The sequence below is a fragment of the Cyphomyrmex costatus genome, unplaced genomic scaffold (genome assembly GCF_001594065.2).
Source record: "Cyphomyrmex costatus isolate MS0001 unplaced genomic scaffold, Ccosl1.0 scaffold505, whole genome shotgun sequence".
NCBI lineage: Eukaryota > Metazoa > Arthropoda > Insecta > Hymenoptera > Formicidae > Cyphomyrmex > Cyphomyrmex costatus.
The window spans coordinates 457695-482633 of NW_017279311.1; the positions used below are offsets into that span (position 1 = coordinate 457695).

At 33.9% G+C, this 24939-nt stretch overlaps 1 protein-coding gene and 1 long non-coding RNA gene across 4 annotated transcripts in view; both read right to left on the reverse strand.

Moving 5' to 3' along the window:
• Nucleotides 1–15973, reverse strand: part of LOC108778658 (patj homolog) — a 75820-nt gene extending 59847 nt beyond the window's left edge. For all 3 annotated transcript variants that reach the window (XM_018545891.1, XM_018545890.1, XM_018545889.1), the window contains exons 1-3: nt 15665–15973; nt 15449–15577; nt 15156–15271 (exon numbers count right to left, since the gene is read on the reverse strand). In XM_018545891.1, coding sequence (XP_018401393.1) covers nt 15156–15271; nt 15449–15577; nt 15665–15973 — 554 coding nt within the window. The remainder of the gene's footprint in view (nt 1–15155; nt 15272–15448; nt 15578–15664) is intronic.
• A 10-nt stretch (nt 15974–15983) lies between these two features.
• On the reverse strand, nt 15984–17098 carry LOC108778660 (uncharacterized). Its single transcript, XR_001940854.1, has 3 exons — nt 16923–17098; nt 16571–16646; nt 15984–16047 (listed from the first exon to the last, which is right to left on the reverse strand). It is a non-coding gene; the product is annotated as an uncharacterized LOC108778660 (long non-coding RNA).
• Nucleotides 17099–24939: the final 7841 nt, after the last annotated feature.

The window sequence follows — 24939 nt, forward strand, 5'->3', positions numbered from 1 at the left end:
CTTAATCGACGATTAGTCCATTGGAATTGACCAATCGCGTCTGTCGTCAAAACTAAATGATAAATGCGATTGGTCAATTCCAATGGACTAATCGTCGATTAAGTTAATCGGCATTGGTGAAAGAGGCCCTTAGTGTTTCAATTGAAAAGCAATTGTTAAAAGGTATACACATTTTTATGAAAATATAAGCAATTAAACTGAATTGGATATGGCATATCCACAAGCGTGTTGTTCCCATGTGGCATATAAGAGTATGACGTGTCCAAGCGCGTTATTCCCGTAATGTGGCGTTTAACATCTGTATTGTGTGCGCAATAATGTAATATAAAAAATTTATAAGCCATGAAAGATTTTAAGTTGGAATTGCAATCAAGATTAACAAAGGCTAAAGTAAAAGAAAACTTTCGTTAGAAAAAAGTTTGCATGAACACATCATCACGTGACTTTTTCAAATAAATTGATAACTGAGGTCAGCGTTAATGCGATACTGGTAATATAATTTGATCGTTAAACTCGACTAGTTTAAATACGATACGTCGCGAGTGTCCGGCTAAGCTTTATTACGTGATATCTATGGCATAATTAAACTGTTGTTCCGTAGCGATATGAAACCGTATTATAAATTGATTAACGATATTAAACGATCTCTCCTCGAGGCATGTTACGCGCGGAAGTATAAATGTTGAACTCGATTTATTTACATGCACGCAAAATTGCAATTTCGCTCGCGGTGAACCGACGATGTGTTCGATGAACACCAATGTGCAGCACGTTCGCCAGTGTTTTCGGGCATTTAACGTTAACATGAAACTATCTGGTACATGCCCTACGCTTTGCATTCAATTACAATTTTCTATGAAAAAATTAAAAAATATTTCGCAATTGTAATACAAAAAAAAAAAACGAATGTATGACGAATCGTAGTTTCTCAATTATAAAAAGTGGCTTGTATATAAAATACAAATGTAAAATTAAAAATACAGAAAATAAACGAGCAAATAAAAAATGTCAGATTAATAAAACGTGTGTATATTTAATATAGTTAAACAAATGCTTTGATTCAACAAAGTCCTTTTCAATCGCTATAAAAGTTTAACGATCAAGTACAATATGAAAAAAACATGAAAAACATCCACGTCACTGAAATACGTAACACGAAATTCAACAATGTCACAATTAAATTAAAATTTTACATATTTTGAATCTAATTAATAATTATATGATGATAAAATAGTATGTTACGTGTTTCAATGACATTATGTTTTACGCAAAAATTTTTTACTACTTTTTATATATCATATTTATATATTTGATTGTTAAATTTCTGCAGCTGAAGAGGACTTTAATAAGTTGAACCGCTTGTTTAATTATATTAAATGTACACGTTTTATTAACTTGCCATCCTTTATTTGCTCATTTATTTTTCGTTTTTTAAAATCTTATATTCCCAAATAATTGATCATATTGAACATACCTGCACTTCTACTCATGTTAGGCCTGATTCTTCCTCTCACGATTCGCAGACAGCATTCGTAGCGAGGAACACGCAGATCTCGCGTTAGCCCCGGGCAATGTACATAATTAAGGGACGGCCGCTTTTTCCTCACGTGGCACATTTGATTATCGTAACGTGCACTTTGTCTATTTAGGACGTGGTAAAACGTTTTCAAAAAAGGTTTCGATTCGAGCGCGAGTCGATGAACCCTCGTATTTTCTGTTATAACAAAGATTATTGGAATTGCGCAATCACGATTACCGCAAATCGAAACAAAAATATGACCGCCGTCTGTGAGAAGCGAGTATATACTTCGAAGATACAATAGATTAATTGCTAAAAGTAGAAAAGCACGAAGACAATCGTGTTAGAAAAGTTTAACACAAAATAAGCGAAGAAAGCCACATTCGGTCAAATATCTCGATGTCTAATAATATTTTTGTGTGAATTTTTACAAGTTCGAGCGAATATCTCTGGGTCGATTTTCCCGTAATAATGTTAGAACAGACTTGAAATAATATACAACTTTACAAATCATGACCGACGAAGTTCTAAAATTGGAAACAGAAAAGTCAGCGTTGCGCTCTTTCGGAGTTTTAAAACGACACAAACAAGCCAAGGATCAGCCAAGGATCTAAGTATTTGTTTGTGTTTACGATCTGTAAATCTGATTACGTGAATAAAGAGATTGATATTGTTGATTTTGGTTCGTATTTGGTTTTATCTCGTCAATTTTAAATCAATAATCTGTATACATATGTATATATACATACATATGGATCTTACTATTTTCAGATTTTACAAAAAAGCAATGCACAATTTTTTTCGAAGAGTCATTTTTATAGAAACAGATAAAATCTTGTAGGTCACATACCTAATGTTTATCTTATTTGCATCAAATAGAAAATACGATTTTATATTTTTGGATAATAAGTCGACAAGTCGCAAAAAATTCACAGGTAGACCGCATGCGACCCATGGGTTGTGCATCGCTGCATTTTATATTACCTTAATCTTCAATAGAAAACTCTAAGAGCTGATAAAGTTGCAAACGGGTCATATATTTTGAACTTTTTCTAATTTTCGCAAATATTGTCACAATAAACTCCTTTTAAACTTTAATCTAAACTTTGCAAAGTACTGTAAAAGAATCATAACATACATACTTTGGCGTATAAAACGATCTCTTGATATGCAAGTCAACTTGGTAAAATCGTGTTTTTCCTCGAAATAGCCACGTGGGAAGAAACATTTTCAAAGAACATAAATACACAGCATAAATGTGATGGAAATCACGGCCGTAATGGAAAGAGAGCAAGAACATCGACTACACATGTATTATCGTGTCGAAAAATATATGTCGCGTGGAAAAAAATGTTCCAGTTGCCGTATGCCCGATAAATCAATTCTCAAGCTGTAAGCGCATTCCGATTGGACATGAAGCGTTACAGTGATTCGGCGAAATAATAACTATTGGAAATATCGGGTAAGGACAATGACACCGCGAGTTATCACAAAGAATTCTGTTATTATAAAAGAACGAACGTAACGTTCCGAGAGATCCATTTTTACTTATAAATTCACTGCCTTCCAAGTTTTATAGATAATTTATGAGCACGTTTTATAAATGTAATAACTTATGCATATGCAGTACGCTGCAATGTTACGGAGAACGGGTTAATTCTTCATAAAAATATAATGCAAAAGAGCATAAAATTTTGCTACGGAATTATAATTTTCTCGAAATACGCGTTTATGTAGAATTAATAATTAATTTTTGGTATCAGTAAAAAGAATATATATATATATATACATATACAACATGTTAATTAAATTTCTAATGTCAAATTATACTCAATTTGAGTTACTTTTAATCATTTCTGTAGGTCGCCGCTGTTCCTACTCAATATGACATTAATAAAATATAATGGAGTTAAATTATAATTTAACTCAAGAAAATATATACATTATACTTCATTTAAATTCGGCGTATTATTTACCAAGTGCATACATTATTATAATATGGATGTTGTTTACTTTGAAACTAACCACAGCAATGGATTGATTTACATTTCGATACACATGGAAGTTAAAAATACTAAAATGTTATTTAACTTAAAAAAAGGATTAGGTTACCATTACTCTTTCGATACGTAAGAGTGCAGGTGCAGTCTTCGTTGTCGCAAACGTCTAAAGCTCAGTTCTTTCAATATGTAAGATTAACTTTAATCTCAGTTCAATTTACTCGTTATCTTTTTCCAATCCTAAGAAAATAGGGAAAAATTAACAGTGAATTAAACCGAGATTGAAGTTCATTTTACATTAATGGGACCTTTCATTAACGTAGACATTCAGTATTTTAAAATTTTGTTCCTTTTGTTCGAATTAGAAAAATAATCTTGTAGTTGATAGTCACATAAAAGTCATAATAAAGTCAGTTACGTGAGAAATAAATGTCACTATCAAATCGAAGATAGAGATGTACGCGTACAAAGGAAGAATTCTCTACACCGTTACGTGCATTGTTAAGACGTTCTGTCACGCAGCCGTAAAACCTTGGCTGTGAGAGTGATCGCCGATTCTGCGTTACGTAAGTGTAAGTAAGCTTGTCCAGACAATAATGGTACACAAGGATCGATCGAGCAACAAGTGAAGAACGCACAAGAATTTGTACGAGGTGCCTGTTAACGTGCTTATACATTACTCTCTCGTGAGCTTCTCTTTAACGAAATCACGGCAACCTCGACGAAAGAAGAGCACAAAATTGGTAGGAAGGCTTAAAACTTCTTCCCTACATGTAATATATATTTGTTTAATTCTTTACTATGGAAAAATCATTTTCATTCTTCATATATTATTGTACTTTTAAACGTAATTCTAATGTGCTAATTTAAAAAATTAAAAAAATACTATTTTTTAAAATAAATATTAACAGTAATGAGAGTTTTTAAAAAATCTATCGTCCTTATATCTACATTCTTTTTGTAAGTTAAATACAATTCAATTATGATATATGTTTAACGATAATTATTATTAATCAATTTCGAGATATTTTGTCGAGAGACTTGATTTTATTCAATGAATTATCTTTACTCTTTATTCTGAAACACGTCGATACAATTACACGCTTTTATTATAGAAATTCCAATTTTTACGCCATGCGATACGAAGAGGAAGAAGCAGCCGTTCGACAAAAGATATTACTCGTTAATATCTTTTCCGGCGAAGACGAGAAAGACTGAGTAAACTGAAAGGGGCATTTTTTTTTCGTGCCGCGGGTGCACGAAAGAGCAAAAGGAAGATTATATTGATCCAAGAGCTACTTATCCCGAGCCTGCCCTGGAGTCATTCGCATATACTTGTAATAATTTCCGTTAATGGAATGTATTGATTATTATGAAAAGATTTTTATTATCAACATTCTTATGTATCGCGTAATATAAAAAATTATTAATATTTATTTTTAAAAAAATAATGACTACACAGTAAAATAAAAAATGTTAATTTAAATTTAAAGATAGTATAGTGGACTTCCTGAGATATGCAAAAATGTTAAAATTAACACAAATTAATTTTTACATTTTTGCATGTATCAGGAAATTCAATATATGTCTTTAAGTTAAAGTTAACATTTTATTTTTCACAATGTGTATATCTTCGGATTACTTAAATTAAAGTTAAATAAAGTTTCACAGACGTTCTATAATTCGCGTTACATTTCGAATTCCATTTATAAATTTACATACCATGTACTTTAATATTTGAAATTGTTAATATATATATATCTATAAATTTTTTATATACGCGCAAATCTAATTCTTTAAACAGTTTCCGAATTAGACGGCAGATAAAATCATAAATAGAAATCTATCTCGAGTTCTGGCATAAATTACAGATCGTCCCTAAGGTAGATTTAACAACAGAGAGTTACATTTAGAAGTACAATAATATAAAAACTTTACTACGCAAACAACGCGAAATATATTTTGAGATTCAAAACGTAATTATGCACCGTGAATAAATTAAGATTATTGAGATAACGCTAATAGCCATAATTGGCACACATGAAAATTCTACTGTTTGAAATCAATACTGATGATTATTAAATTGTACAGGATTTAACACAATCTCGTGTCTTTATTTAATGAGTTTTGTAATTATATGTGCAATCCAGTTATGCGTTCGCTAATTGAGCAAAGTAAACAATTAAAATCATTCTATATGACACTAATAAAAAGCTCGCGAAGAAACAGTTATTGTATTGAAAAAGATTTGTTAAATTAATATGAAATGCGTACATAATAACTAAACTTTTTGACGAAATATAAACGATTTATAATTTTAGTTAAAATAAGCAGACAAATTAGGTTACATGTATTCGGTTATGATAACCAGACATTTAGTTGCACGGATTCCGGTGAAAATAATTTTCGATTGAAATACTAGATTATTTAACTGATAATCTCATTATATTTTTCTACTAGAAATTCTGTTTAATTCTGTCTATTCTCCTTTTTAACTATACCTACATGTCACATTAATCCAGCCTCTTACCCATTTCTCTTGTCTGGAGACACGGTAGTGTCTCAGTAGTCATATTAACCAGACACTTGGATATATTGTATTATTAAAACAGCTGCATTAATCAAACTTTAACTATCATACATAAATGTTTCTGATTGCAAATATAATATAATAACTTTTAATGAAATATATAAACGATTTATAATTTTAGTTAAAATAAGTAGACAAATTAGGTTACATGTATTCGGTTATGATAACTAGACTTATTTAGTTGCGTAAGTTCTGTATATAATAATTAGAAATTCTGTTTATTTTCACAAAAATATGCTAACCAAACATATTTCGTTAAGTCCATCACGATTATTTCTTTCGTGTAGACATTTTTAGAAACCCTTAGAAATCTAACTCTGATATCTTTTCAGAGAAGAGAGAGAAAATACAAAATAGTTTACGTATACGAATCTTAATTACTTTTATTCTTCTCATTATTCCTAAATTAGGTTGCACTTTATACGGTTCTTAAATATTGATTGCATTGATATTTGTGTGATGAAAATATGTGTATGTGGGAGTACATCATATGTAATTATTCATATAAGTTCTTCAATATATTCAGTTTAAATCCGCGTGGATTTATTAATCGTAAGCCCAAAATGACTACGGATCAGTTACCTAACGCAATTTAGAGCTAATAAACAGAAGCGCAGCTTGAAATTTTGCCGGTGTAATTATTAAACGATTGTTTGTGACGACAACATAGCTCGTTTCGGGCAGCACAATGCCTGTAATCGCCGGATCATTACAGTGCGCAGTGGTGCAGAGGCAGCAGGTTAATCAATTTCTTGCCATGGTGTTGACCGCGTTGGAAGAAGCGTGTTAACCATCGTTATCGTACGATCCTATACCGCGCATCCCGGGCACGACTGGATGGATTTTCGGTTAATGTACAAGAATAGAATATAACTATAAAACTGGAACGAGAATAGAATGAGGTTGACACTTTACGATACGTTTCGTGGCACCCGCGATAAAACCATCGTCACTCGCGTTATATATGTATAACCGTAACGTTATTGATCTTTGTTTACAGTAAAAGAGTGACACCGTGAAGAGTTGATAACAAAAAGCATCGCTATTCACTTATAAAAGCGCGAAACATCAGTCTTGCTACCTTTTTAAGATTAGTTGATAAAAGTATCGATACCAAATTTGGTTGTAAGAAGAAAATAAATGGAAACCCGAAAACTTTTGCTTAAAAAATGCCGTTACTTTCTTGAGTGATGCAATTGACTCATCCTTCAATATGACAAACGAAAGCAAGCAGAAAATGTTTAAAAATTTGCGTTTGTATATATATTTTCCATATAAGTTATTTTAAATTCTATTAAACTTAACTGAATTAAATATCAAGTCTTCAAAAATTCAGGTTACGCGAAAAGCTTTTCATTTTTAATTACTTATCATTATCTATTAACTGCACAGACATTTTGTTATAATAAAATGCGAACAAGAATTTTTTGAACAATCTATCTGTATTAAAACAAATTGACTGAAATAACTAATATAATACTTAAATAATCAAACAAGCTTTTATACTTAAATAATTAATGTATTAAAAGAATCAAAATAAATGCTATAACTTCTCATTATAATTAATAGCGAAATTTTTTAGCATCGTTTTCCAGAATTCCCAACGTTAATCAAGTCCCGCTTTAATTATCGTAATGAATATTACCGTTTGCTTTAATGAAGATCAACCTACCAGAATCGCCAGCTATAATTAGAATTTAGCACGAACATGTGCGACTTGAATGCTCCCAGCGAAGATATTAAACAATTACGGTTTTTTAATGGTAGTAAAAAAAAAAAGTCGAGTACAACAAGCGAATTAAGTGGTGCAGCTTTTAAATGGCTCTGCTTTTGACGAGAGTCGCATTACCGCTATACAGCTCGCGAGTAATACATTATAATGGTTAAAAATGCACGCGGCGAAAGGGTTAATCAGCAATTTATTTTCTCTCGCAAAAGTTACGCTTTCAAATCAACTTATAACTTGAGTTTGTCCGCAACTCTTTAACAGCGGCTATTACCGGTCCGCTTAAAAATGCAAACCTCATCAAATTCCTTACGAGCTCAAAACTCTGTTCCTATTTCTCGACAAAAAAACGTAAATTAAGAACTCCCCGTTATATCGTTTCATAAAAAAAACATCGACTTCATCCGAGGCACTATCGTCATGCTGCGAAAATCATTTTCAATCGTTTACGTTAAAATTCGCTGTGCATTGTAAATGTTTTACGTTATCTGAAAAGCAATCAGAATGCAGTGTAGTTTTGTTCGTGTATGAACATTGTTTGATTCGGTGATGAAATTTGTCTCGCCTTTATCGAACGAACAAAGCACAAAACGTGACAACGGCTGCGGCACCCGGGTCGACTCGAAGTGTAAACTATCGGGGATACTGATCTCTATTGTTACTATATAACGCACGATATCTGGTTAACGATATTGACCCTCTTATGAAACATTTGTTTTAGAACGCAACGATCATGCCGCAATATAGTAATTTCGATTCAGCTAATGATCTAATTGTGCTTGCACTTGACAGCACCGTACATTCTCGAAATTCTAGATACAATTCATGCGAGAATAGCAAGAGGAAAGATGTACGAAAACATGAAAGCTCTGAAAATCCTGTCTGAAACAATTCCCGTTTCGCCTTTTGAGATGCAAATGGAAGTCAGATTTGGAAAGCGAGAAGTCTCCACAAAAGCGTCAATTACTCGTGATTTAATTCCGTACACTTTTTAACGCATTTCCCTCTGAATTTTCGATCAATAGTTCTACGAGTAACTACTTTTATGAAAATGATGAAAAAAGGAGAGAGTACCGATATAAAAACCACTTACTGGAAAGTGAATTACAAAGAGGGGTCTTTGCTCGTTCAATAGACCATTTGATGTGTTTTTTCTCCGGAAAACAATCTTGTACCAATTTTTTGCGAACCTATCAATAATCTCACGTTCAATATATATTATTTCACAAACATTGAGATGTAAATATTAACAGTAAAATTTTTGAATATTTAGTACTGAACATAAAATTCTTCACATAAATTTCTATATTATGCATACATATCCGTATTGCAGATAAAGAAAAATTTTTAAAGAGAAATAAAAAATTATATATCACACATCCCCATAAGAAAAACGACGCAAATTGAAGTTTTTCGAATTTCGTATTATGTATTCTAAATGTATTTTATATATTGATTGTGAATAAAAAAAAAAAAATACAGTCGTATTGAAATAGTAAAAATATGTAAAAAACAAAACTGAAAACGAGAAAAATGACAAATCAAAATAAAACTAGTATTTAGGAATTTAAAACATCATAATAAAATTAATATCTGCATTACTTTTAGACTTGAAACTTAAAACAAGTAATTTGTGATTAATTTTAATTAATTTTAATAGCCGCAAATAATTAATGTTAAAAGTACGCAATTTTCTTTCCTCTCTGCTAAATAATTTTATATTTTTGATATCACTTTTTCCTTGCAGAGGCAAGGGTGAGATACATAAAAATATATATTACATTATAGTAAAATAATTATCTTTCAAATAAAGTTTGTTTCACAAACAAGTCTGGCGTATAATAAAAACGCGTTTTTTAATATCGCCGTTTTCACAAAGTTTCGGTGAGTATACTTGAAATATTTACACATAGTTACTAAAAAAAGAAAAGCGAACGCAGTGTAACTGGCTAATAATTCACTCTGGACTTTCTCTCGCGCGCGATAAATTCGTTAACGTACACAACGCGACGTGTTGCAACGCATTAACTGCGCCGAGCTTTTTTGAAAGCTGTACGTATAATGTTGCACATTTTGTTGGATGTGCATCGACAGTATAACTAACAAGCTTCGGATTTTTACCCATTAACCGCATAAAAATTTGGGAGATAAATTTTACTCATCTCCATATCTCATAAAGAAGCGTGAATATTTCAAACAAACATGCATCGCTGTGTGCAAATCAAATGGGCATTTATGACAATGTGTCATAAATTATGCGGTCGATCATTGTGAGTTCGTTATTACAAGAGATAAAACTTGATGAAGAAGATAGTATCTAAAATACCTGATTAAAATATTAATTTATTCACAGAATTTAATTACTGATTTCTCCGTTGAGACTGTTTATGGAAGCCTACGGTATTTCCATTATCGATTCAACAATTTGTGATTCTTTTTTATTGTACTATATATGAAAAAAAAAAAAGCTTTAATGTATGAGCGAGTGTGCAAAATTTTTTTAGTATTAATTTATCAGCCTTGGAACTTTGATGTCATCTTAGGTGGTAATTTTTAGGATAATTTTTAATATTATTTTTTCTTTCCTATATTATTTAGCGCAACGTTAAAATTGATATGACGCTTACTTTATATAGGCCAATCGATTCGATATCAAATTACTTACACTTTATACTTCATAGTCATTTCTTTGTATTCGTTATATAGTACAAACTATAAAAAATATAAAACAAACAAATATAAATGATTTATAACCAAGAGAAAGCGCATAAAATTATTACTGAAATAAAAACAATTGTTAAAATAAAAACAATTGCTGAAGTAAAAAATTCAGTGGAAGAGTGCAGAAATAGCAGCAATCTATACAAGAAAATAGATCGCGCAAAATTCTAGAATGTTAATAAAAACAATAGTAAAATAAAAACTGTAATAATACACACAAGATATATACAGAATATAGATAAAAAGTAATAAAAAGCAATAAAACAAATATTATAGTACGTAAAAATAATGGTTTTGTTGAAATATTTAAAACTTAAGTTACATATAGATTTGAAAATAATTGTATTAGACTATCCAAATAATTATGTAGGACTGAAATACTAAAGCTTTCGAAGCATTACTTATCATGCTTGCATTTATTACATATTTATTTTGAACGATCATACAAAATTATTTTCAGATTTATATCTTAATCAAAACTTTTAGTAGATACTCCATACGCGGAAAGAACAATTTTATTTAAATATCTAAAAATTTAGCCAGATATAGATTTGAAAGTAACTTGTTGGAATTAATTATAAAAATAATTGTGTGGAATATTGAAACTGCTGGATGTCAAAATTTTTGGCAATATTGCTTGTATTTTATTGAACCATTATTGGACCAATTATGTAAGAATCTCAAGCAATATTGCCAAAAATTTTGACTTTCTAGCAATTCTACATAATTACTTTGATAGTCCAACAAATTATTTTCAGATCTATATCTAGCTAAACTTTCAGATACTTCAGCAAATCCGTCTTTTCCGTGTAGAAAAATTTTTTCGTGTAGGAATAGCATAAAGAATAGTTTTCACCGCAATATTATCATTAATACAATAGTAGAATTCGAGCGTTAAGGGATACGAATGTTATAAGGCTGCCACTCTACCACATCCGCCGTTACTTCTCATTATTTATGCATACGCAGTGATATCACTGGACAGATTAATATATATGAACAGTGTGATTCCATCACGTGTACCCGATGATGTCGATGGCAACATAAATTCAACGGGCACGCGTGCCGACAAATTTCCGATCGGTGGGGATCAGTATTTCATCCCTGGACCGGAGAAAAGTCATCCTGTTTAATTTCGCGCGTCGACGTTGACGTGCGGCGACACGTAGCGCGAATCCGCGCACCACCGGCTACGAATCCCAGGGCATGAATAATACGCGCATCGCGGGCTAGAATAATTTCACGTTGAATTCAAATCCGGGATCGATGAGGCCTACTCCCGCCGACGATCTAACCCAGTTTCGCCTACGAGGCGTGTACGGGCCACGAGCTCAGCCGCGACTCTCGCTCTACGGAGTAGAGCCGCGGCGAGTCGATAAAAACGCAATTTTGCGCCGTTCGTTAGCGTGCTGCCTCTAGCTCGCGAGCAGAGCGCAACGATGACGTGGAGAAGTCACAACGAATTGTACCAAGTCCACGTAAACACCCGTTCATTTGCGATTCGAATGTGAGCCGATTCCGCCGATTGACCGCGGCATTTATCGCGACTTCCTTCATTTGTGGTCCTCGAGTAATGTTACACAACTGCAGTGTGTTACATATATTATTACATGTATTTCCTGACGTGGCTTATTAATTTTAAAACCTAAATTTCGTCATTACAGACGTACACTTATAGGATAATTTTGCATCTAAATGTCTAAAAATTTAATGAAAAACACATCTTGGTAGGGATAGATTTAATTAGATATTGAAAATGATTTTGTTGTGCTACCAAAATAATCATGTAGGTTGTAGGACGTTCGAATTAATTGATGAAGTGTCAGAACTTTTTATAGTATTGCTCATCATACTTGAGATTCCTATATGTAATTATTGTATTTTAATGACCCAATAAAATTATTTTCAGATCTCTCTACACTAAAAGATTTTTACTGAAAAATATCTAAATTTAGCGAGATTCAAAATAATTTTGTTGTGTCATCAAATTAATTATGTAGAACCCTCAAACTAGTAATTAAAATTTCAAAACTTTCTGTAGTACTGCTTATTATGTTTAAGATTCTTATGTAATAATTATTTTGATGAGCTAATAAAATTATTTTCAAATCGGTATTTTACGGAAAGAACGATTATGCTAAAGTATCTAAATTTAGCTGTATACAAATCTGTGAAAATAATTTTATTTGATCATCAAAATAATTACGTAAAACATTAAAAAAAAATTTTTGGCGCTTAATTCAAATGATTACAAATATGGTATGTACATAGGATATATATTAGTAAATATTGTACATAATTTTACATCACATTGAATTATTGAAAGCATTAAAGATCCAGCTTCGACCATTCTAGCCAGTATTTTCTATTTCCTATTTGTTGAACACTCAAACCAGTTGCGAAAATATCAAAACTGTTTGTAATCTTGCTCATTATATTTCAATATATGTAATTATATTTTGATGGCACAACAAACTTATTTCAAGATCTGTATCTACATGGAAAAGAATGGTTTTGCTGAAGTACCTAAAAATTTAGATACAAATTCGAAAATAATTATGTAGAATGCTCAAGTTAGTCGCTGAAACGTTAAAACTTTTTGCAGCGCTGCTCATCACATTTGAAATTTCTCTATAATTATTTTGATGCTCCAACATTATTTTCAGATTTAATTTTTTGGATATATATTTTATAACAAAATCTTTCCGCGTAACGCCGTATCTAGCGACTCTCAGCTTTCAGCGAATAATTTGCGTCTGTTCTCCGCATCACGTTTACGCATTGTTGTGGGAGGAAAAACGGAAACCGAGAGTGCCCCGCGAGTAAACGTAAATGATACCGGTGAGCCGATACGACGTGTACCGTGACGCTTCTCACAGAAGACGGGCGCGCACCACGTGAGCTATCACAGAATGACGTAGGCTTTGTTCCATTGTTCACTCACCTCCCCGTGCGTAACAGCCCCCGCACGAAGTCGCCCCTTTACGAGGGCGCGCGGCGCGCGAGAGCCGCGCGGTTGATTAACGAGCGCATCGCGTGAAAGTGCGGCGTGCCACGTCGAACACGGCGAAGGTTCGCATGTCACCACAGAAGAAACGTGATTCCGACACGCGTACTCCTCTCTCTTTCACCCCCTCCCTCCCCTCTTTTCTTACCCCCCCGCGGACGCGGATTAATCGGCGAGGGTGGCAATCTCCGTCGTCAACGTTCGACGGACGGAGAGGAGTCGGCGAAGCTTCCGTACGAAGAGCGAACGCGCTGCTCCAGGTGTATCGGCGTGGCGTGGAAAAACGCACGCGGAGAACGCACTGCGAAAATCGCGATAAACTCGCGGGGATGGTGAAGGCGGGGGTGCACACTCGCATGCGGCAACACCATACACTCGGCGCGTAACTCGGGCAGGCGGGCCGAGCGGATACGCGTGATTACGCGCGTGGGTGCGTGCGAGGTGCGTGTCCGCCGCGTGATATAAGAGCGCGTATTATAGACGATCCGCCCCGCGACCTTCGGTCGACGAAGGTTCGTCGAAGACTGGTCGGCCGCAGGGTGGGAGGGCTCTTTTTCAAAGGCAGCGTTTTCTCGACGACGACGGCGGCGGCGTCGACGGCGGTGGCGGCGAAGCTTCCGGATGGAGGGTAACGGGCATGCGTGTGACGGATGGCACGATCGGCACCGCACGACCGTGCACAAGGGTGTGCCGGGGAGGTACGCGTGATCCGGAAATGATAGCTTGCGGTCGCTCGGTACGCTTTGAACGCGTTCTGCGCGACGACTCGCGTGTCGCCCTCGCCCTCGAGTACGCGGTTTACGACGGCGATGTAGATTAGGCCGCTTGTAGAGCTTTGATTCTCCCTCTGCTCTCTCACTCTCTCTGTCCCACACTCTCTCATTTTCTCTCCCCAGGAGCAATCAAGGAATCGCGTTTCGCTCTCGTCGAGCTAAAAGGGGATCGTGTTTCTCCGTTGGGTTCATGCATTAACAGCGAATTTCCGCTGAGATTTGCAAACTTGATAACGGCACGTTTTAACGACAAAAAGTAATTGATACGACGAACCTGACTTTTTACTGAAATAAAGTCCGAACGAACATAGAGATCCTTAACGGTATAGTATAATAATTCATAAAAATATTCTTGACTTAACAAAAAAAAAAAAAAGAGTATATTTCTCGAGTTTTAGTTCTACTCAAAAATGTCGGTTCAACCGCACTGCGGTAAAGCGAAGTTATTGGATCACCTGATATCGCGCCCACTCACAGATCATCCCTATTTTCCACTTCAAGCCCGTTATCGCGGCACAATCTTTTTACCGACGACTATCAAATGCTTTCTGATATTTTGCGAGACTTACTATCTGATTGTCTTGCTAAAAACATGTATGGACTCAACTTAAAAGTTTTACCCAAATCCCTAACGCCACTAAAGCGAAAATGGTTATCAAACGTCGAATCCACATCGACTCTTTTGATAAAAAAGAAACATAGCTGCTATTATGTATCAAAATAGCGATATTTATATAGAGTTATTGAAATTGCAGGCCCATCTATCTTGAAAGCATGCAGCAAAAACGTTGAGAAAAATAACAGACTAGTTCGACTCACCAGCCTGCGATGCCGTTTGGTTGTATCTCTTGTAAGAATATGCCAACCTCGTTCTTATCCTTGCTCCGAAGTCCGACCACGCTGAATCCCAAACTAGTTCCTTCCGGTTTATATAACTAGAAAGATATAACATTATCTTCATTAGCAAGATATTTAAAACATAATTTACTACATATGATTTTTTTTTCTTCGCTTTTTACTTGAAAAATGAAAACAATAGACACTTTAATGGTATATAAAAAGATTCCCCTAAAAATGCTCTATAAAAGTTTTATGTCTTATGAAAAATTTACCTGCACCGTAAATATTTGTCGTCCTTTCGCCGCAGCTTCAATGACTTTTTTAAACTCCTTTGCATAAGTAGGTGTAGTTATAGGCGGCATTCCGCCCATAACTTCCGAAACAAGACTGGGACTAGTAACCTGTAACAAAGTAACGACAAATCCTTTAAGAGATGCATAAAAATACATGGTTAATCCTTGCAAAATATAACGATGATACGATATTACCTGCGCGCTCGTGTCCTCGCTGCTGCTGTGCAGTAATGGAGCGACAGGAACTCTCTGATCTTCCTGTTCGCTGTTGTCTTGATACAAATCTTGATACATATTCGGTCCGAGAGGTTGCACCGGAGTAGTTGGAACGGAAAGCTCCAGCTGCCCGCTGATGTTGATGTCAAAGTCGCCAGGCAAGATAGATGGATGATGCGTCAGTTGTGTATTTAGTTCGATCAAGGAGTCCTGAATTGTGACTATGCTACGGAATACTGGATCCTCCAACAACGAAATCAATGACTTCAAATCCTGCGACGTGTGCATTTGCAGCTTAGGATCGTCGCAATCCTCCACCCGTTCCTGCACATGCTCCAACAGGTGGAGTGCCGTAGATATATCTGGGACAAATAATAAGACATTAACTCGGAAGTAATAGATCGACAGAATGGTACAAATTATATTAATTCAATTTTTCTGTATATATAAAATAGGATAACTTTGTGGCCCAGTCGGGACTTGAACCTTTTTAAATTCTTTGGAATGGAATCTCACACTGAGAAATAAAAATTAAACTAGTCTTAAAAAAGAGTGATTAGATTTACAATCTTTAAGAGCAAGACTTTATTCTTTAGAGTGAGATCTACTTTAAAAGTTTTAGAGAGTACTTAATAATTTTAGTACAAATTTAAAAAAATGCTTAGCCAGCATGCAAGTCCAAAATTAACAAGACTTCTTAGAATATCTTTAAGACCTATCTTATAATCTGATTTTGTGTGACATGCAAGCTGTATGACATGCTCTGAGCATTATCAAAATTTAAACTAAAAAATTACTCGATCTTAGATCAAAGTTACCTTTATTTTACAGTACAGAGAATAATTCAAATAGATTACAAATAATTAAGTTGATATATGTATTTACCTGCACTAAGCGGCATGATGACTTCCTTTGCTCTCTAATTAGTACCCAAATTTATACAAGTTCCTCGCGTACCCAACTGAAATATGAAAAAGATGATATTCCGTGAGTGTAAAAATATTGAAATTCGTTGCGAGTCAAAATACATCGCAAAAACGTCGTATTCTCTTAACCTCAAAATACAGTAGGACACTCCGAACGTTCGCGAATCGAGAATAATACGTTCTTCGAGAAGTACCTCGATAAACGACTAATTCATCAGTCATTAAGCGTAACATCGACGTAAGCACATCGCGAATCAATATGCGGTGGCGGAACGGAGCCGTGGGATAGTCTCGGGAATTCCAATACTTACCTCGGTTGACGGATCGCGCGAGAGGAAAGAACGCGCGCTTTTTTCCCCGAGAATACGATCCTTACAGTATCACGCGATAACGCAGCGATCGCATTACAATCCACGAGCGACGGCCGATTGCATCCTGGCGTCAGCTGACTTCACCGAACTATATATCGCGTTATCGAGCTCCTGCCTCACGTACCACACGCAAAGAGAATCCGGAGCGGGCACGCATTCCGAACGCTCGGCGATCACGTGACCGGCCGCCATTTTCAAAGGCTCGAACGCGAGCACGGTCTCAGTAAAATCAGTTTCAAACGTGAACTCCGGTGTTCATAGGTCGATTCTTATTTTGAGATTGTCTTAAATAATGGTTTGAGATGCTAATATGACTCTGTAATTAGCTGATGACATCTTAAATAACTGCGCTTAGGACAATATTAAATATATAATAAAAAACCGACTGTGAATAAATTATAGAGACAAATAAATTGAAAAATTCAAGGACTCTTTTATATAATAATAATCAATAACATTAAAAAAATTATAGAGCTCATTTTAGATAATTTATAATTTGTATTATATTTGAGAATGAATTATTGTAATTGTTATCATTATTTATTATTATCTCAGGTGACAAAGTAACGTTAATTTTGAAAATATCAACGTTTTTTACTTACTGAAAAAGCAAGCGAATAAGCTATTATAAAAATAAAGAATTGATTTTAAAAACTAAATATTTCAGTATAAATAATAGAATTATTGACAAGTCAAAAATTTCAGAGTATAAACTTGTATATATAAAAAAAATATAATATTAATCTAAAAATTAAAAGCAGCCAATAAAAACCGTTAATTTCGGAAGTAATAAACGTTTTTTACTCATCTTTAAAAAAGTAAGCGAATAAATTATTATAGAAATAAAGGAATTGATTAATAAAAATAAATATTTGAGTATAAAAATGACATAATTATTACTGAAAAGTTAAACATTTTCCGAATCCATTTTTTTGTATAAAAGAAATATAAATAATCTATAAAATAGAAGCAGAGTCAATAAAGACCGCTCGATACTTTTAGTATATTAACAAACGACATAGTGATGATTATTATTTCGTCTATTAAAGTAAGTATTCAAACATCATTTTATCATCATTTTATTCCCAAATAAAACAAAATGTTATAACATCAAAATAGCGATAAAATGATTCCAAAATATTCAGTCAGATTCATTTTAATACCATTGATATTATATCATGACCTATATTGTTCTACTTGAATATTTGGAATTATCAGTAATATTAAATAAATTATTATTTGGATTTTGAGGATTAATAATAATAATTACTATTGCTGTTATTCATTGTTATTGAATGTAATTAAACCAGAAAATAGAACCACTTTTATATGTTTTTATGTACTTTTGACGCATATAATGCGTTTTCATGTATCTTTTACAATGCATATTATTTCGAGTATTTCTCGTATTATACTCGTGCGTTATAAATAAAATTATAAATAAAATATAAATAAAATTAAAGTTAAAATTGTAAATAAAATTCCATCTCAAATTATCAGACAGATTATAGAATGTAGTCGAAAGTAGGCCCTCAGAATATCTTTAAATTTTGCATTTGTATTTGTTGTTTATATCTATAAATGTAATCAAGTGAAAAACATACATGCAACTATTGTGACAATTAATATGTTAGCCAAAACTGTATATATTATATATATTATGTTTATTTCATTAATTTACGACACGCTTTACTTAACAGTTATGTACTCTGATGTTACAAATATATTATGATATCATTATATACGTATAGTATTAATTGAGCCGTAAACAATATAAAATTGTAATAATTATAAACATATGAGAAATCTCCTGGAAAATAGCGCTATCCATAAATGCGCACTGATCATGAAAGAAACATAATTAAAAATAATTAATTTCTGAGTAAATAAATTTTAAACAATAAGGATCTTATTGAACTGTTCATCTAAATAAATACTTCTCTCTGTACGCAACAAAAAAGATAAGCTATATTTAATATCAAATTTAAGGAAAAAAGGTAGATGCAATTTTCGTATAAATTAAAAGTTTTTAATATAAAAGAAATTACATTTTTTCTTTAAAAAAAAAATGCCTTTTTCAATAAGAATCTTTTTTTATATAAAACGGTCTTTACATTTCTTATTAAATATAAGAGCACAATCGCAGTATTTATTTCTAGTTCTTTATTCGTAACATATACTTGTATATCTGAACAATTTTTTAATTATACTTATTTGATCTTTTTCAGCCGTGAAGACTCATACTTGTAGAAAAGCTGTATTGTCGCTTCTGAAAGCTTTCTCTTTTGTATCAGTCATTATACCTACAAAAAACCAATTATTTTACGAAGAAAACAAGTTATTGTCTAGATCAGCTCGAAAACAAGTGTTATAAAAGATTATCAAGAAAAACCATGTTATCAAGCGTTTCGAGAGAGAAATTTATTATATTCCTTTATCTTTCCACTTCCTCTAATATTTCAAACTCCATAGAAGCGTCGTTATTTGCTGTCTCAAGAGAAAAAGATATCTCTTAAGTATAATGCCCTTTGTGAAGACGCAAGAAAGGACATGCTACGAAGAAAGAAAAGAAAACGACCTCAACATCATTATTAGCACCATAATTTAAGAGAGACTGACGTACACTATTATTACCGAATTCCATTTATCATATCTCATATATGTGTATTAACTTAATTTATTAAAAAATATTTATTTAATACGCTTATTTTTTTATGATTAACTTTCACAGACAGCGTAAATTTTTATGTATTAAAAAAACAAGATCTCCATTTCGTGAAATTGTTTAAGTACTTATTTAATGTATTGAGTGTACGTTAATAATATTATATGTATAATCCTTGATTTTTTCTCTTGTAGTAACAATATAATAAATCACGAATATATTTAAGTAAATAAGTATGCTCAGTAAATTTTAAAATAATTGAACAATTAGAATAGCCATTAAAAAATCAAACTTCGCAAATTATTTTCAATCACATTTTTTAAAATTATAATCTTGAATTCTTTTTATAACATATCCAATAGAGAATTGTGCAATACTTTTGAATTAGCAGTCATACATTCCAACCGAGAGCCTGAAAATAAAAGTAGAATAAATTAAATCACAGAATATAATGTATGTGTTACGCGATACCTTTGTACGAAGAAAATAACTCTCGACGCTAAGCATCTAATATGGCGAACAAAAGGTTACGGACCCCTGTATACCGAGATGCCTGATCACCCCGCGCTTTTATCCAGCCAGATCGTTGAGCGGCTCGTTGACTCTCGATGATGACGGTGCGATCTCGTCCTGGTTGACCTCGACTGGGAGTCTCTAATCCATGATTCCGCCGCGAGTCGGCCTCGATGACGAGAACCTATACGCCGCTGGGTACGACGCTCTACAACTCTCGCGAGCCCCCCCCCCCACAATGGGTCCACTTCCGCTGCGTGCAAGGCCAGAGAAGTCGGACGTGGGGACCCCACCTGTCCGCCCCCGCGCGCGTTATCCATGCGGGCCCCCTACGGCCTGTCACGCGGCTGTAACGCACGCGGGGATCTCTCATCAGGAATGCACGATTTGCTCTTTTGCCGTTCTCTCTCCACTTCCCAGGTATACAGGTGTCCATTATTTCCATGCTTCTCACTGATTTCGACCGTCAGTTTGATTACAGGTGCCATTCGCACCGCACGCGTGATTTCGGCGTACGTTCGCACGCCTCTTTCTCGCGCGCGATCGGCGGATTATAGCACACGAGGGACATCCATATAAGATCACTTTTGGGATCGCGTTGGGTTAGCACTGACATCGCGAGATCCACGACGCATCCCTTCGCCCTCCTTCACGGCAATTGCAATTGCTCGCCAAAGGGACGGAGAGCTTGCGACGGAAAAGCGCAGAATTAGGGGACAGCTGTCCTTCCTGGGTAAGATTATAGCTTTCTTTCCCTTCATTGGCGGGTTTTACACCATTGACATTTTATTCAAATATCAAATTATATTAAATCAGTACGAAGTCGTTTCCTAATTAACAATGTAATTATAATATAATGTATATGTTATATTGCTGAATAGGAAATGCAGCTAAGAGATACGTTACATGTAACTTTGTTGGGAAAAGTCACTCGTCATTACTCAACTTTAATTATAATTTCACAGCCTTTTTTAAAGAGAATGCCGCGGACGAAAGATTAAATCCGCGCTCGTGAGGGTGAATTTATTTTATACCAGCACCTTCATGTTCCGTTATCTCTTCCTCGAAAGAAGATTTATTGAACCGATAATTGCAATTCTAGTTGAAAAATTCGTTCTATGAAAACTTGTAAGACTTCCATATACGCTTATTTATATAATGATTTTTTAGTAAACTCGTGTTGACTAATTTTTTCTTATTACAAGAAAAAAGTAATTTCGCTAAAGTTCTAAAAATTAACTTGATACTGAACTTGAAAATAATTTTGTTGGATTATCAAAATAATTATGTAAAACGCTCAAGCATAATGAGTAATATGTTGCAAAACGTTTTGACACTCTAACAATCAGCTTGAACGTTTTCATAATTATTTTAATATAGTCTAACAAAATTATTTTTAAATAAATATATCTAGTTAAATTTTTAGATATTTCAACAAAACCGTTCTTCCTATGTAGAGAAAAATATTTTCACGGAACACTACATGTAGTTACATGTCCATATAAGGATAAATTAATTTGCATGACTGCATTACTCAAAATTAATTATTTTAATGACGTATCGCGTGGCAATTAACGCGTTGGAGCGTAGTATACGTTTGTATTGCTGTAATTATGATAATTACTCGAGAGATATCGTTACGCAATTGTTACATGCGAGTATTATACTGATTCTCCATGATCTTTTGCACAGCCGCGATCGTATTCTACCGGTAATAAATTTCAAGTGGCTCAGAAGATCTCGGCCGTGATCTCAAACTGGATGCGTCGTCATCTCTCCCTCAGCATCGCATCGTGTCCGAATCCAACGGAATTAGCATGGCACATTACCAGATAATAATTTGTCGTTGCGTGCAAAAGTTCTATTAACATGAACGTCACACAACAATGACCGAATTCATTCCCGGTTCGACACGAGTACGCACGCAACAATACCATCCGCGTACCAATAGAGTTCAAAGCACCGCGACAATAGGCCCTGCGGTGGAAGCTCGCAATGAAATGCAGAGCTACGGAAAGTAAGCTTTCAAAAGACTGATGCTTTCCAAAGCCCGAATTGTGAATCGCATCAACAATGATCTTCAAACTGTCCTTTGTTCTTCTAAATAACTCATTTCTCTCGTTTGTTCATCGGCGATATTAATAGCATATATATAAAGACTTTAACACACGAAAAAACTTAAGAGAAGAAGCACAGAGTCTTGCATAACGCATAAGTAATTTAACCAATCAGAGTCTTTTATTTCATGAAAAGGAAGGAAATGAAGAATTTTTATTGGTTCATTTTTTTTATAAACCGTATGCATTATGCATTATGCGTTATGCAAGACTCTGTGCTCCCACTCTAAGCAGTATAATGATATAAACAAATCGACCAATCACATAGTAGAAACATAAGGTACGCGCGTATAAATAATAGCAATTTCAAAATGTTGATTTGCTTACTGCTTATTGCTAAGCCATAGACTTACGAATAAATTGAGCATTTCTACATGGAGAAAAATATCCAGTTGAAAATGAATGAACTAATCAGACATTTTTCTCAGTGTATGAAGTCGTCACTATCAGTCTAAAAAGTGAGTAATATGTTGAATCATATCGCGCGCTCTTTTCTCCTTTCTTCTTAAAGCTTCAGTTTCGTATTTGGCTACTTTTCTTTATTTTTACTTATTTCTCTTTTTTATTTTTATCTTATATATATTTTATTATTTTGTTTATTTGATTATTTCTACATATTAAAAGAATTTTGCTGATAAATTTGAAAATAACTTTTTGCAACACTGATCATTGAATTCCCTTAATTATTTACGTAATTATTTTCATGGGTGAATTGAATTATTTTAAATTTATATCTAGCTAAAATTTTAAATACTTCAGCAAAATCGTTCTTTCTGTGTAAGTAACAATTACATTGTAAATCCGAATGGATTATCTTACATCAACTGTTACAAAATATTTAAATTTTGTAACAGTATAAAATTTTACGATGGCAGTAAGAATTAAAACCGAGCAAATCATTCTTACACTTTTAATATCTCTCACGATGTTTTTAATTAGTATTCTCGCGCTCATGTCTGATAGTATGTTTAATTACCTTAATCCGAGTAATTTCCCGAAATGATTTGCATACGGCGAGAGGCACGTCATAAATCCAGCAATCCAGCGAGGACAATTGCTGAAATGTAATTTCGCACAGGCAATATTACGCGAATTATTACGAACGGGTACCATAATTTTCTCACGCGACCGATGATATTAACATCAGAATAAGCTTTTATACTGCGTTGTCGGTGACAGACGCAATTACCGAGGCGATAAACCATAACGCGATTAATAAGCAGCGCTGCACGATGGACACAATCGGTGGACGAGCCGCGGCTATAATAATTGGCACTCGTCACGAACAAGTACGCTTGTGCATCAACGAGTAAACATAAATTACCCTGACAATAAAATCCTCTTTACGATACCTTGCCGATATCATAAACATCCTGTTATGACGACGCTACAGCCTCTCGATCGCGGTATTTTCAAAATTGTATAGACCAATAAAAGCGAATAATGTTAATGTTCCTACCATAGTTTGTAGAAAGAGCTTATAACTTATAAGGGTCATCAAAGCAAATAATGTAATTGCCACTATATCCTCTTATACGTGCTTCAACATAGTTAAACTGGCAAATATAAAAATACTAATATAGAAAAAAGGAAGGTACAGAAATATTTCTTTTGACATTGTTGGAAAATTTGTATTATTATAATATATTTTTATTATAATACATTTTAAATGTTTCAAACAGATTATTCAAATTTTTGTATTAATTTAATATATGAATATGTTAAAAAATATCACAAATATTTATACAAAAAATTAATGTAAAAATATAACTGTTTTTAAAAGCTGTTTTGCAGACAAATTGTAAAAATATATTTCTTCTGCAATAAAAATAACAAATGCATTTTGTCCAACATTTCATTTTTTTAGTTATAGATATGGCATAGTGTTTAGTGTTGAAAGACTCATTTTAAACTACTCTACGATGTTCTGAAAGTGTTCTTCACCGTCAACTTATGTGCTGAAAAAAGATTAAACACACGAAGTGCATTATGTTCTTTAACTAGAGACAAACAAAATGCATTTATTTAACATTATGAGAAATAGTTTATAGCAATTTTGTTTAGATTTTAATGATATTATACATATGTATATCGCTCATATGCGTTCACCTTTTTTCTTTCGATTTTCGATGCAATTGAATGGTGAAATTATTGCGTACGGAGATGACCCTGCTCGTTCTTTCGTTTCCGATGATTGAACCCGAGCTCTCCTATACGTTCATCACGATAACCGGACAGATAATAGCAACCAGCTAATAATGTAATGCCTGAAAGTTGGAATCACGCTTCGTTGCCCTTACGGGCGTGTGTTGGTCCTTTGGCAGCCGTCTACGTATACAGGCGTGCGAGGGTGATAGTGTGTAGTAGTGTTCAGGGTGAGTGCTCGTCAGGAATCCCATAAAGTTTAATACACGCCTGTCCCCGCGTATCTCGAGTACATACGTAGAAACGTCCATCGGTCAGAACGAATGATACTCGCTGGTAGTTTTATCTGTATTCCGATTTTTCATGTACCCTTTTTTTCATACAAGGAACAAAAACTGAATTCGCGTCCGTTACACCTAGTCCACCAGGGAAATGAAACGTTTGAATGATTTCGAAAAATAACTAACCAATATAATTACTCTATCTGCTTTTCTCATATATATATATATATATATAT